The sequence below is a fragment of the Asparagus officinalis genome, chromosome 5 (assembly GCF_001876935.1).
Source record: "Asparagus officinalis chromosome 5, Aspof.V1, whole genome shotgun sequence".
Classification (NCBI taxonomy): Eukaryota; Viridiplantae; Streptophyta; class Magnoliopsida; order Asparagales; family Asparagaceae; genus Asparagus; species Asparagus officinalis.
In genome coordinates, this window is record NC_033798.1 from 31,853,349 (window position 1) to 31,866,561 (window position 13,213).

At 36.9% G+C, this 13,213-nt stretch overlaps 1 protein-coding gene across 2 annotated transcripts; it reads right to left on the bottom strand.

Annotated features, from left to right (window-relative positions):
• On the bottom strand, nucleotides 9,357-11,814 carry LOC109843113 (probable beta-1,3-galactosyltransferase 14). 2 transcript variants are annotated; one of them, XM_020412048.1, is made up of 2 exons: nucleotides 11,574-11,814; nucleotides 9,357-10,485 (listed from the first exon to the last, which is right to left on the bottom strand). In XM_020412048.1, exon 2 carries the CDS (start codon nucleotides 10,482-10,484, stop codon nucleotides 9,495-9,497), a length of 990 nt encoding a protein of 329 aa, XP_020267637.1. In that variant the 5' UTR covers nucleotide 10,485; nucleotides 11,574-11,814; the 3' UTR covers nucleotides 9,357-9,494. The 2 variants fall into 2 exon arrangements, with proteins under 2 accessions (XP_020267637.1, XP_020267636.1); XM_020412047.1 differs by having other exon boundaries at nucleotides 11,564-11,814.

Consider the following 13,213-nt stretch of genomic DNA (forward strand, 5'->3'; position numbering starts at 1 on the left):
TGATCCACCCCTTAACTGGTTCACAACTAACCTGGTTAAGTTATTAACCTGGTTTAAGGGCCAAGTAGCTAGCCAAACACACCTATATAATTGCAATGTAACTATCATTTGCGTTCAACAACTATTGTAATTTTTATCGTATATAGTCATAATTATAGTTGGTATTACATGGTTTGTTATGGATTGTGGATCTTTTGAATTTCTGTTGAGGTTCATCCCAACATAAACTTTTTTACAATTTACGGATTGCATTGCAACTATATAGTTATTTACAGTGAAATAAATATGCTTCATGTTAGAAGTAATACTAAAAGAGATGGTGGATTTTTCATGCTAGTATGCATTGATTTTAAGATTAGTTGTGAGATACGCCATCAAGTTCTCCTTCTGTATATTTCATGTTGCTAGGAGTTGATGCAAAATTAAGATTGATTGTACTTATTAAAACTTTAAGCAAGAAATTTTCATAATTCATGGATAGCTACTGTCATTCATCCTAGTGAAAATTTATCTCCTATACACAATCAGATCATTAACTATAAAGAAATCATTGTTTTAGCATGGAGGGACTCAATTTTCTCGCACCTAAATCATTAGAACATGGAATTTGCATTTGATTAAACCATTTTTGTTGAGCTTATTAATATGTAAATATATTCTCATAAAAGATAGGAGAAGAAAGAGTGATGAGTTTAAAATACGAGTTTGGTTCAATGCCTACCAGAGTAGCAGATATAGTTTTTGAAAAAAGAGATTGGAAAACAGAAGATATAAATTAAAGAAGAAAATCTTAGTAGTGACAAAGACTATATATTTATCGTTTACTCTTTTTTTTTTTTTTTTTGAATATATAATGTGGATGGTACCAAGAGAAGAAATAGATTGTCATATATGTACCATGAAAAAAATGCCGCTCACGTTTCAAGGTGGAGATAAAGGGGGGCTAATGTTTAAAAAACAAAAAGGGGGGAAATTAAATATTCATGTATCTAATTAAATTTTTCGAAATTTGTTACTCAAGCAGCTATATCTGGATATATGACTCTATGGTTAAATGAATTTCGTCATTCGCATAGTGAACCATATTTTCTTTTTAGATCTTGTTTCTCAGTTGATAAATAAGAAAAAGAATTTGGACAAAGATCAAACAGTTAAAACGAAAACAGCATGCAAATGACTAATTATTTTTAACCAGACCAAACCAAAATTGTGGGCTCTAATAAGTTTGTCAAAGTAAAAATTGGGTTGGCAGTTGGAACTGGTTTTACTTGGGGTTGGTTTATGATCTTACTGCAATGACAAGGAGGGTAGAAAAACTATAAGAGGGCGGGGACCGGTTCCCCCGTGGTACATCCGATGGTCAAGTCAGTATATGGGCTTGAGGGTTTTTTGGGGGAAGGTCTAAAGACCATTGAGGTCGTTTCCTCCATGTTTCTTATGGGGTTTTTAGAAAAAAATATCGCTTAAGAAAGATAACACAGGGAGGACTAGACAGCAGAGAGTTCCACCTCCTCATGTCTTAGAATAGGTTACCTTTTATAATGGATTGTTGAATAGTCTTGTCATGTCCACGCATAGGAGGCGGTGTGAGCAGGTGGGTAGCTGAGTCATCCTCCGCTTTACAGGTGTCGGCTGACGACTGGGAGGGAAGACATTCGAGAGTGTGATGGGTGTTCCCGTAATGTCAGGGAAGTGACATATGAGGCAGGGCTAGAAGATAGGCTGATTGCTGCTGATTTTTGCTCTCGACAAGTGTTTGTCGATGGTTGGAGGCGAAGTCCTCTCGAGGACAAGAGAATATCTCTGCAATATCTGGGATATGACTGGTGGGCAGAGGGATTGCTGATGGGACGAATCGATGCTGGAGCATTGATCGTCGTGAAGGAGCATAGTCGGATCTTATCTTGTGGGAATAGTGGCCAGGTTCCCAAGTCTATTTTTACTTCTTGTGATAAGGATGGCCGAGTCATGATTGGCCGAGTAGATATCCGGGTAGAAGGTCGAGTCGACTCTTCAGGAGTCGCTCTGGTGTCGACTGACGCCGTCATTCGTGTCGATTTGAGAGCTTTGTCTCTTGGTGGGCCAATTTATAACAACTCTTTTGCCCCGCTTGCCTGGGTCGGGACAATATTCTGCTATGTGGTTGGAAATTACCCAATTCTTATCTGTAGATGATGAATCATCATAACAGTTGGCCCCTTTCACTTGAAGTCGACGTAGTCGGGTTCGAGTGAAATGAGTACCAGCTCTGGGTAAGTATGAATTCTTCTAAGGCGTTCTAAGATTATTAGCTGATTCGGTCACTGCAGAGGACGTATCAGGAGGGATTTTGGTCTAAGCATTATTACATATAGGCGAGCTGATGTCATTAGCGTCTCCTGAACTGCTCTTTGGAGGAAACGAGGTGCCGGTATTGTATCACCAATCCATAGTCGTGGATTGATGTGCTCGAGATGGCGGTTGGGGTTACGAGCGATTTGCTTTTGGGTTTAATAGATTTGCTTTGGAAATAGTAGTGTCGCCTGGCCTCCTTCTCTGGCTCCTCTGAGAGGTTTATAAATATCCCTCGTCGCTTGCTTTGAAAGATCATCCTGCACTCGGAAGATCTTATTCTTGACAGAGCTCTCTTTCCTCCCTCAGAGATTTGGTCATGGCGTTTCCCCAGAATGACCGTGAGGAGAAACTCCGGGTTCTGTACTTGTCTCACTCCAGAATGACCAGGGACGAGGCGGTGTGGTTGCATGATAAGTACGAGATACCTCGGTCAATGACCATAGGAGCGCCGGACAGCCTTACTCCCATGCATATGCACGGAGGGGGAGAGTCCCGGTGCATCTGGCGCATTTGCAATGCGGGTCGCGCCTGTCGCTCTATCCCTTTGTCAGGGATGTTTTTTCGGCACTGGGGGTTTCCCCTTGCCAATTTCACTCGTATGCCATCTGCTTCCTGATGGCATTTATAGACGCCTGTGCTGAGGTAGGAGTGGCGCCCAGCCTGAATTTATTCGGGGACATAGTTAGTGTGGGGTCCGCTGAAGAAGACCCACACTATTCTTTTTGCTATCGGGGTGACTTCTATCTAGACGTCCCTTTCCTGGAGCTGAACGAAGAGTGGAAGAGGTTCTTCGTTTGGGTATATGGCGCCGACAATATCTTATCCTGCTCCGACTGGCTGGTGGTGCGAGAGAATGTTTTGGAGTCGAGGGTTCTCGGTGAACCTGAAGTCGGAGACCTCCAGAAGCTCTGATATCACCTCGGCCACCAAGAGATCATGGTTGTGGATGAAGAGGAGCTTTCGGGAATGAGGGGGTCCCCTTTCGCCCTCGCTGATGCCGAAGTGATAGTCCTTCCTCCACCAATGGAGGTCTGCAAAAGGCGGATTGACGTGGGTGGGCCGAGCACTTATCGGCGGTCTCTCAAGAAAATGAGGGGAAATCCTAAGGGTGATGATGGCAGTTTGGATCCAGAGTGTGATGCTGCCGTCCAGGAGGATCCTGCTGCTAAATCTAGCTCGGTCTCCGAGCCTTAGGACTTTTTTTTGTGAACCCTATTGGGTCTTTTGTAACTAATATTTCTGAATGATAAATGATTTTTCATGTCCCTTTTTTCTCTTGAAAACTTCTTGGTAATCAGCCATCTATATTATAATTGTAGCTCTATATGTTTTTTGGTGAGAAATATCCTTGTGGTTATCTTTGTGGCCGACTGAAGAGTCGTCATGCCTTGGGCTTATCTAGATCAGGAGCCGAGGTCTTTGTTGCTGACTGAGGAGTCATTGTGCCTTGGGCTTATCCAGATTAGGAGCCGAGGTCTTGTTGCTGACTGAGTCGTTGTGCCTTGGGCTTATCCAGATTAGGAGCCGAGGTCTTTGTTGCCGACTGAGGAGTCGTTATGCCTTAGGCTTACCCTAATAAGGAGCTGATGTCTTGTCATTATGGTCGATGAGAGCCGACGGAATCGGACCATATGTTGTGCTTTAGTCTTACCTTGATACAGAGCTAAGGTCTTTGTTCCAACTGAGAAGTCGTTGTGCCTTGGTCTTACCCTAATAAGGAGCTGAGGTCTTTGTTACCGACTGAGGAGTCGTTGTGCCTTGGGCTTACCCTAACAAGGAGCCGAGGTCTTGTCATTATGATCGATGAGAGCCGACGGAATCGGACCATATGTTGTGCCTTGGTCTTACCTTGATAAAGAGCCAAGGTCTTTTTTTAATATATATATCACTTGCTCTTTTTTTTAATATATAATGTGCACATTATATCATACTCCCTTTAAAATCACGAGTTCGGTAAAATCTTTCTATGCTCAATATTACCCTTCACTATTTTAAATATTTTATTTATATTTTAATCTATCATAATCATAATTATATCCTATCCTAATCCTACGTGAATTATCTATAGCTTAACAATTTTAAAAAAATATTAATAAAATATATAAAACATCTTCATGGTATTAGTTTATTAAGATAAATAAATTATACGTAGCTAACGTACTATAATACATAAAGTATTGTAAAAAAACCTAAAAGTTTTAAAATTGCACAAAATGCCCTGAAAAGTTTAAAATTATAAAAACTATCCCGACGTCTAAAAACTTAAAACAACAAACATGAAAACAAGAAATTAGCAACAGTTTACGAAGAATTTAAAATTTGTAGTTAAAATATTAATATCTCAAAAATTATAGAAATACCCTCAAAAGTTTAAATTACAAACAAGCACCTGAAATTCTAAAATTTTAAAACTTGCAAACAATATAAATGAATTCAATGGATTACCATAATGCACCTGAAAATTTCTGACATTTTAAAACTTAAAACAACAAACATGAAATCAATAAATTAACAGTAGCCTCCAAAGAATTTAAAATTTTTAATTAACACCCTCAATATCCCAAAAATTATAGAAACACCCTTAAAAATTCAAATTATAAAAAACAACCCTAAGCAACCTCAAAATATCAGAGTTGTAAGAAATATCATGACATTTAAAAATTACCATCGATACATGAAACATAGAAGTTACAACTACCAAACTTAAAAGTAATTTTTAAAAAATACTCCTAAAGTTTTAAAAATTACAAATCACACCCTTAAAATTCAAAACCATAAAAAAAACTAAAATTTTGAAGCTTGGCAAAGAAAAGTATAATTGTTAGGTATTCTTTCATTAAGATATATATATATTTAATTTCCAATTTAGGTATTACTATCCCTGTTCAGCATCTAAAGATAGTTAAGTTAATACTGGTAAACAAAAGCAATAAGAATTGATTAAAAATATCCGGTTAGGGAGTAAAGTTTAAAAAAAAATTATAGCTTAAAAATTATTGTTACCATATAAATTAAAGCAACTGTATAAAATTTTATTAATAAGTTGGTCCAGCAAAACACATTGGTAACATTAATTGATAGATGTTTAAATCCATAAAAATAATAAAATGCTATAATATAATAGCTTAGCATTAATTAATTATAATCTAAAAATATTAATCTCTGATGTTAATAATATTTATAGGGTAAAAGAGTATAATAAATTACGTATGGAGAAACTATTAGAATATTCAGAGATATCCTTCAAAAGAATCAAGTTATTTTCATTGCAAATGGGAAATTAACGAAAATAAATCTAAAATTCAGAAAACGTTCATAAATTATTTGAATTGGCATTAACATAAGGCATGTCTATTAAAGAAATAGCAACTGAGTTACATTAAAGAATAATTTAATAATTTTATCTCAATCAAAGAAGAATTCTCTATGGAAGATATAAAAAATAGTAATTGCATAAATTTTATACTTTGTTCTTCAAATACTAAAGAAATTAAATATTAATATTATAATCTAAGGCAAATTGGCAATAAAAATACAGGTATTTAGTTTAGACCTTTGTGGAAAATGACAGGGATAGAGAAAATGTAATATTATTAACATAGCAAAAACTCTTATTGGATGCACATCAGAAGAATTCATTGTAGAGAAAAAAGAGGTAACTCTTAATCTTATTTAAGTAATAAATTAGAAACACAAAAGAATTCCATATATATAAGATTAATATTCATTCTCATTGAAATAAAAAAAACCAAAGTCTGTATTTTAAGAAGTTTGTGTTGAACATCGGAAATACATTTAACTTCTTTGTGAAGTTAAATGACAAGATAAAATATTAACGAGCCCACGAAAGATAACATCACAAAAAATACAACTCTAGCCTGATATCACAATCGAGTAGATGATCAAGACACTACTCTAGAATTGCCCGAGAAAAGGATAAAGGTGAGGAAGGATTGATCTTAGCTTAATAAAAAATAAAACAAAAGGAATAAAATATAATAATTTCTAAATATTTTATAGAATAATTTAATTATTTTGAGTGAATTTAGGAATCTTCAGAAATAAGTTTCAAGAGCTTTTTCAGTACTCTTATATGCTTGTGCAGATGGTTTTATCATATGAAAGTATACTAGAGTTAGCATTAATCTTTAATTTATAATTTTTATAAAGCCTATCAATGATTAGGAACAAACTTTATATTCTCTTTTGTATCATTTTAGCATACTTTTAACCAATCATTTTACCTTATTGGTTTTAAATATTCATCTTCCTTGTATAACATTATTTAAATATTTTTAACTTTTGCAACATTGTACTTTCTCAAGTAAAACTTGGTTTCATGTCAGTCAAAATAATATAAAATTTTAAATTAGCTTCAAATTATATTTACTTTTTACCAATTCAAATATCAACATGAAAATTTAAAGTGAGCATAAACTATTAAAGTGGAACTGAGGAACAAATTTTAGTTAGATAGTAATCTAAAAATACTTAATCATGATATTTAACCACGTTCATTGCACGTGTATAAAACCTAGTTAAAAAAAAAAGAAGAGGATGAAACTGTTTTATATTTTTCTTGCTATTTATTTGTCATCTTGATAGTAGCTATGTCTCCTAATTTTGATCGACCTTGATGAATGTTCATAAGTAACTATTTCACAACTTAAACATATAGTTGTATATATATATATATATATTGAAAGATAAGTAAGTTTCATTAATATCCAAAACCCTAGTACATATTTACATCAATTGGCTAGGCAACACTGATAAACAAACTTGAGAAACTTCAGAGAGGGAAGAGGACCCTAGCCGTCACCCTCAACTAAAGAAACCAAAGAAACCCAAAGCCAAATCAAAAGGAAAGATAGTATTGCCCCTTACACATACAAAACTCGAAATCACTAAGGGAAAAACACTATCTACATGACTTATCGGGTCCAAGCTCCAAGCTCCAATTAGCTAGAACAACCTCATTTCCAGCCTTCTAGTTGCAAGTTCTAAGCAAAACATTAACATCCTCATAAAGTCTCCTAAACACCATTATCTTATGCATCAGTTGTTTGTGAAAAATTCGTCGATTTCTTTCTTGCCAGATATGCCACACAGTTGCACTTAAAACCAATCTAGCCAGTTTATATGTTCTATCCTTCACCTTGAATTTATGTTGAATATGCAGCGCTTCAGATGTAAGATCTTGAATATCAGTAGCATCCAACTATAGTTTTAACTTACAAAGTTTCCAAAAAAATGCTATAAAAGGGCATTGAAAGAAAAGATGGTCTCTAGTTTCCTTCTCACCAATACAAAGAACACAATCTTCAATTGAAGAAATCCCATATTTGGAAAGCCTGTCTCTAGTAGCCAGTCTATTGTATAGACTTTTAATCAAACAACATGCCATTTTAGGATTTGAGGAAGGGAACCAAACCACATTGTAAAGCTCAAACATAGGGTAGGGAGTCTTTACTTGATCCCAAGCCGAAGCAAAAGAAAAATTACCACTAGCAGCAGGTAACCATACCCATTGATCATTTTGTCCAAAAATTGGGATTCTAGTTATTGAATGCACCAGATGCATAAGACAATGCAACATTATATTCCATTGAGAGTTATAATGATGCATGACACTGTCCAATTCTCTGTGGCAGTGAGTTGAGGTGTAGGATGATGTAGTAAATCAATAATTCTGTCTTCATGAATCCATGGATCAAACCAGAGTGAAGCAGACTCACCATTTCCAATAGACTTCCTAATGCAATTCAAAGCTTTGAATTTGAGACCTGAAAGATGCTTCAAGTTTCAAGGTGGAGATCAAGGGGGACTAATGTTTGAAAAACAAAAAGGGGGGAAATTAAATATTCATGCATCTAATTAATTTTTTCGAAATTTGTTACTCAAGCAGCTATATGATGAAAATATATATATATATATATATACAAGTTTCAAGGTGGAGATCAAGGGGGACTAATGTTTGAAAAACAAAAAAGGGGGGAAATTAAATATTCATGCATCTAATTAATTGTTTCGAAATTTGTTACTCAAGCAGCTATATGATGAAAAAATCTGGATATATAACTCTATGGTTAAATGAATTTCGTCATTCGCGTAGTGAACCCTATTTTCTTTTTAGATCTTGTTTCTCGGTTGATAATTAGAAAAAGAATTTGGACAAAGATCAAACAATAAAACGAAAACAGCATGCAAATGAATAACTATTTTTAACTGGACCAAACCAAAATTGTGGGCTCTAATAAGTTTGTCCAAGTAAAAATTGGGTTAGCAGTTAGAACTGGTTTTATTTGGGGCTGGTTTAGGCGCCATTACATAAAGCCTAATTTTATTTGGGCGATCAGCTACTTAGTTTGGGCTCATGATTAATTATTAGAATTTAGCCCACCCGTCAGAAAGCCAATTTTTTACTCCAATAAAACCCCAAACTTTAGGGGTTATCACAAATACTCATATGAACTTATTTATTTCTATAAATTATCACTATCAATTCTAACACCAAATTACCACAATCAATTCTAACACCTCCTTTCATAAGGATGTGCTAAATATTTGTTTAAGAAAATGGCATATTATTCGGATTCTAATTTAATACGGAAGCCGAAACGGAGGAAACTTAGATTAGCATCCACGGGAGCCAAGTGGTCTGCTTTTAGACGCATAATATTATTAATTGGACATCACATATCTACTCCTCTATACTCATAGGAGGATACAAAGATTCATTATTCATGCTACAGTAAATATTATGGTGAATTACTGTAGAATAATTACTACAGCGCAAACAGAATATTGTAACATTTAAAAAATATTGTAGCATTTACAAAAAAAATATTGTGACATTTAAAAAAATTATTGTAGCGGAAATAAAAAAATAGGTCGTGCTTTGCACGGGGTGCACACTAAATATTTTTTTTACCCCCCTCCATGTATTTCAGTAAATACTAAATAGTACACTGGGCAAATATGAAATATCCATACGCACAATATGTTATGCTTTCATAATGTTGATATTACTAAGTCAAAGGCATAACTGAAACTCAACATTTTTCTCAACGCAATTGCTTAACTATTGATCATAATAGCCTCTGTATACAAGGAAAAAAAATACATTTGTGATGTCACAGTGACTGTTTTATTTATTATTAAAAACTGGGATTACTCGAGCATATTTCTTGTTCGTGTAGCTCCAACATCCTCACCTCCGGATTGCATAGCCCTGAGCACCCGTTATCCCAGACAGCCACCGACGACGGTGTGCATTCAGGCTCGCAGAGTGCCCGGTCATCTTCGTGGTGGACGTTCATGGCCAGCATCCAAGCCCCGATCATCACATCTTCGTTGTTGAAGAGACGAACAACGTCTCTTCTCAAGCTAACCAAGTTCTCGACAACTTCGTATGATAGCGCGTAGATACTGCCACCAGCGTACGAGAAATATTCACGGCCGAGCAAGTTCGATCGAGGCTCGTACCACTTCTGTGCCGGGTCGGTCAAGACCAGACCCTTGTGCATGCACCCGATGTAGGTGAGGGGGTGGGGGCGGTCTCTTTGCAAGAGGAGAGAGAGCCGGCCTGGCCTTAAATAAACGTCATCGTCAAGCTTGACATAAAAATCGGCGTCGAACGATTCGTACGCCGCTCTGAAGAACGAGATGGTCTTGGTGGGGAGATTGCTGTAACTCTCTTCGATATCGTCCAACATCAAGAAGTCGTCGTACTCTTCAACTTCTCCCTTAAGTTCCGCCATCTTGGTCTCGTCGCCCGTCTTCCCTATCACAAATCGAAAAGCCAAACCCGTCGATTCTTCAAGTTGGCGGAGGCTTTGAGGGTCGGAAGGGAACCAGGTCTTTCGGAGGGCTCTCCTCCTCTCCGTCGATCCGAACCCCGTCTGCACCCCTACAAATCCGAGCACCCGGCGCCTCTTGCTGAGGCCGGGTGCGGGCGCAACGGATCTGCCCACAATCCAGTCATCATGCCAAGAGGTTAGGTTGAAGTCGCTGTAGTTGTATAAAGTCATGGCTCCGATGAGGAATCCAAGGATTCCAATGGTGAGACAGAAGACATTGATGGCGGAGGATAAGCACCGACGACAATGACGGCGGTTTGAATTAGGGTTGACGATCTTGCTCGACATTCTGCGGAAGAAAGGCTGCTGTTAATTAGCTGGTTGAAGAGAAATTTTTTCCCCTCTCTTGCTCTTGGCGTGACGTACAGAAATCAGACCGAGCGCTTATTATATACAGATTAATATAAACACTAAACCGAGTAGAGATATGAAATACTTGTTCTAGTGGTCCTAGTGTTGTACTAGATCTCTTTATTCATTAAATCAGTGTTTGCTAAAATTAATCTCAACGCCATAAGAACTCATTATTCCGTAATCCAACTAGGATTTCAAATCATTATCCTAACCTAATACTTATTTCATTATATTGAATCATTATCCTAACCTAATACTTATTTCATTAGTTTAGAATCGTAACACGACTAGAACACGCTATTTTTTCTAAATTAATCCAAGCCAGAGGCGTGGCTGACAATTTGGGGGCCCGGTTCTAAATTTCAATCGGGACCTCTTAATCAATCTCCAGAAGAAACTAATAATTGTTTTTATACGTAGTACTAACCATGGAAAAAAATTTTTATATCTAGAATTAAAATAAACATTAAGACATAACAATAGTTCTATGCAAAACATATTACGTGCAAAATCAATTTGATAAAGGTTAACCATAATCAAATTCAATCGACCCGACATTGATTTAATTTTATAATACTAATCTCTAACAAAGTTCTATTAATAGTTTATTTTTTGTAAAGAACACCATTCATGCTACACAATTATATGCATATTGCAATCGTTGGACTCAGATCTTTGTTGATCTTGACCCTTCGCTATTATTCATTCAAATTGTTCATAATCATCTATAATATAACCAAGAATAGTATTATCTGTAAGTATTGCACTAATTTTTAGCAGTATCATGCCATCTTTCCGAGTACAAGAAAACTATCATTAAGAGTAGTTGGAGAACACTACTGACAGCACATCTATACAAAAACTCATTGTAAAACTAGGTTATCAAACTTTTTGAACTTTAATTTGAATCCTGAGGTATCAATAGCTAGATGTAATAACAAAAAGGATGATATAACAAGGGAAAGACAAGGAAAAATTAACAAAAACAACAGTAAAGGACAAAAAAAAATCACCTGCTTTTACCTATCTCTACTTGCATTCACCTTTGACGTTCTGAGACGTTGTCTACTGCAATTTGCAAGTATTCAACAAGGTAACTCAAAAAACTATATATATGGCCTTTTTATTGGCTTGGCTTGGGCTTGAAATAGCGATGAAAAAGGAGGAGATCGAGCAATTAGAGTGAGAACTAATCCTCTCTTCTCCTCTTCCTGATGTATAAATTGATCGGAGAAGGGGCTTATTTATAGTCTCCAACAAATCCTCCTCCTACGTGCAATAGAAAAACTAATCATCCATTAGATGATGAAATCCAACGGTCCACAAAGTGTCATCAATTTGAACACAAACATCCTACTTCTTAAAGGATTTGAATTATGTTGAATTGGAAAGCAGCAGGTCACCCAGTCCAAATTCGATCGAGTACATTATGTTGGGTTATAGCACGAGTCAAGTAGCGTACTGGGACTCGACTGCGGTTTGGGGAGGAAATCCGAGCGAACCTCGATTTGGAGTAGAGCTTTAATGGGCCTCGAAGTGGGCTCAGAATGAGCAGGCTTTATTAAGATGAGGCAACAAAGGAGCAATATCTTCAAATTCCTTTTGTCCAAGCAAAAATAACGGATGAAGTAAATTTACATGACCTTCTGCAGGGTATCTTTGGACCATTCAAGTTTTACTTTGTCCCTGAAATATACTTCATCAAATAGTATATTTATAATGCTTTCTTTACCTCTTTTTTTTTCATTTTATGTTCTGCAGCTTAAATAGCCGAATTCTTAGGATAGTTCGTCCCCTGTTATGGCTGCCTCGTGGGGTGTTGGCGACGGAACACTCAATACACAGCTAAACTTATTGCTCGAGACCACTAGTAGAATTCGTAGTTACATCCCTGACGGGAGCTTGCCGTCGGCGTTGTTTATATCCCTGACGGCAAGAGCCGTCAAGGATGTAGCCGTCGGCATTGTAACCTTCCCGTCAGCGATGTTTAAATCGCTGACGGGTGGTCCAACATCGCTGACGGGATCCCGTCAGCGATGTTGAATTACTTTTGGGGGGATTTATCCCTCCAAAAATTTCATTATCGCTGTTAATTTGCCCTAGCCGCCGCTCTCAGTTCGGACATTTCCCGTCGCTTCTCTCCCTTTGGCCGCCGCCGCCGCCGCCGCCGCGTCCACCGCCGTCGTGACTTCACCGCTGCAGTCACTCAATGTATTATTTATCACTTAGATCATTAAAATTTCTATTAGGTCCCTCAATCATTGAAATTACTTAACTTGATTTCGAGGAATTGTACGTTGTTTACAGTAGATCTCTGAATCAGGCGAGTTAGGGTTTACTCTAATAATTACTTAACTTGATTGAAAATGAATTGTAAAGAAATGCCTGAAGTTGCCACCAAATAGTGGTAGATGGTAGAGGGAGGTCATAAGATCCTCTATGATGATGTGATGAAGTCATGTAGCAGTGAGATAACCCATGAAAAATGAGATTGCGAGTTGAACCTGTAAGAAGAGAACCACAGAAGGTATTGAGAGGAAGAAAAAGAGAGAGAGAGAGGACTGCGACAGTCTAGAGGGATGTCAAGTGAGATAGATAGGGTAAGCCAAAAATTGGTGCTGAAAGCGGGACATCTCACATGAGATAGCAGTAACTAGAGGGGG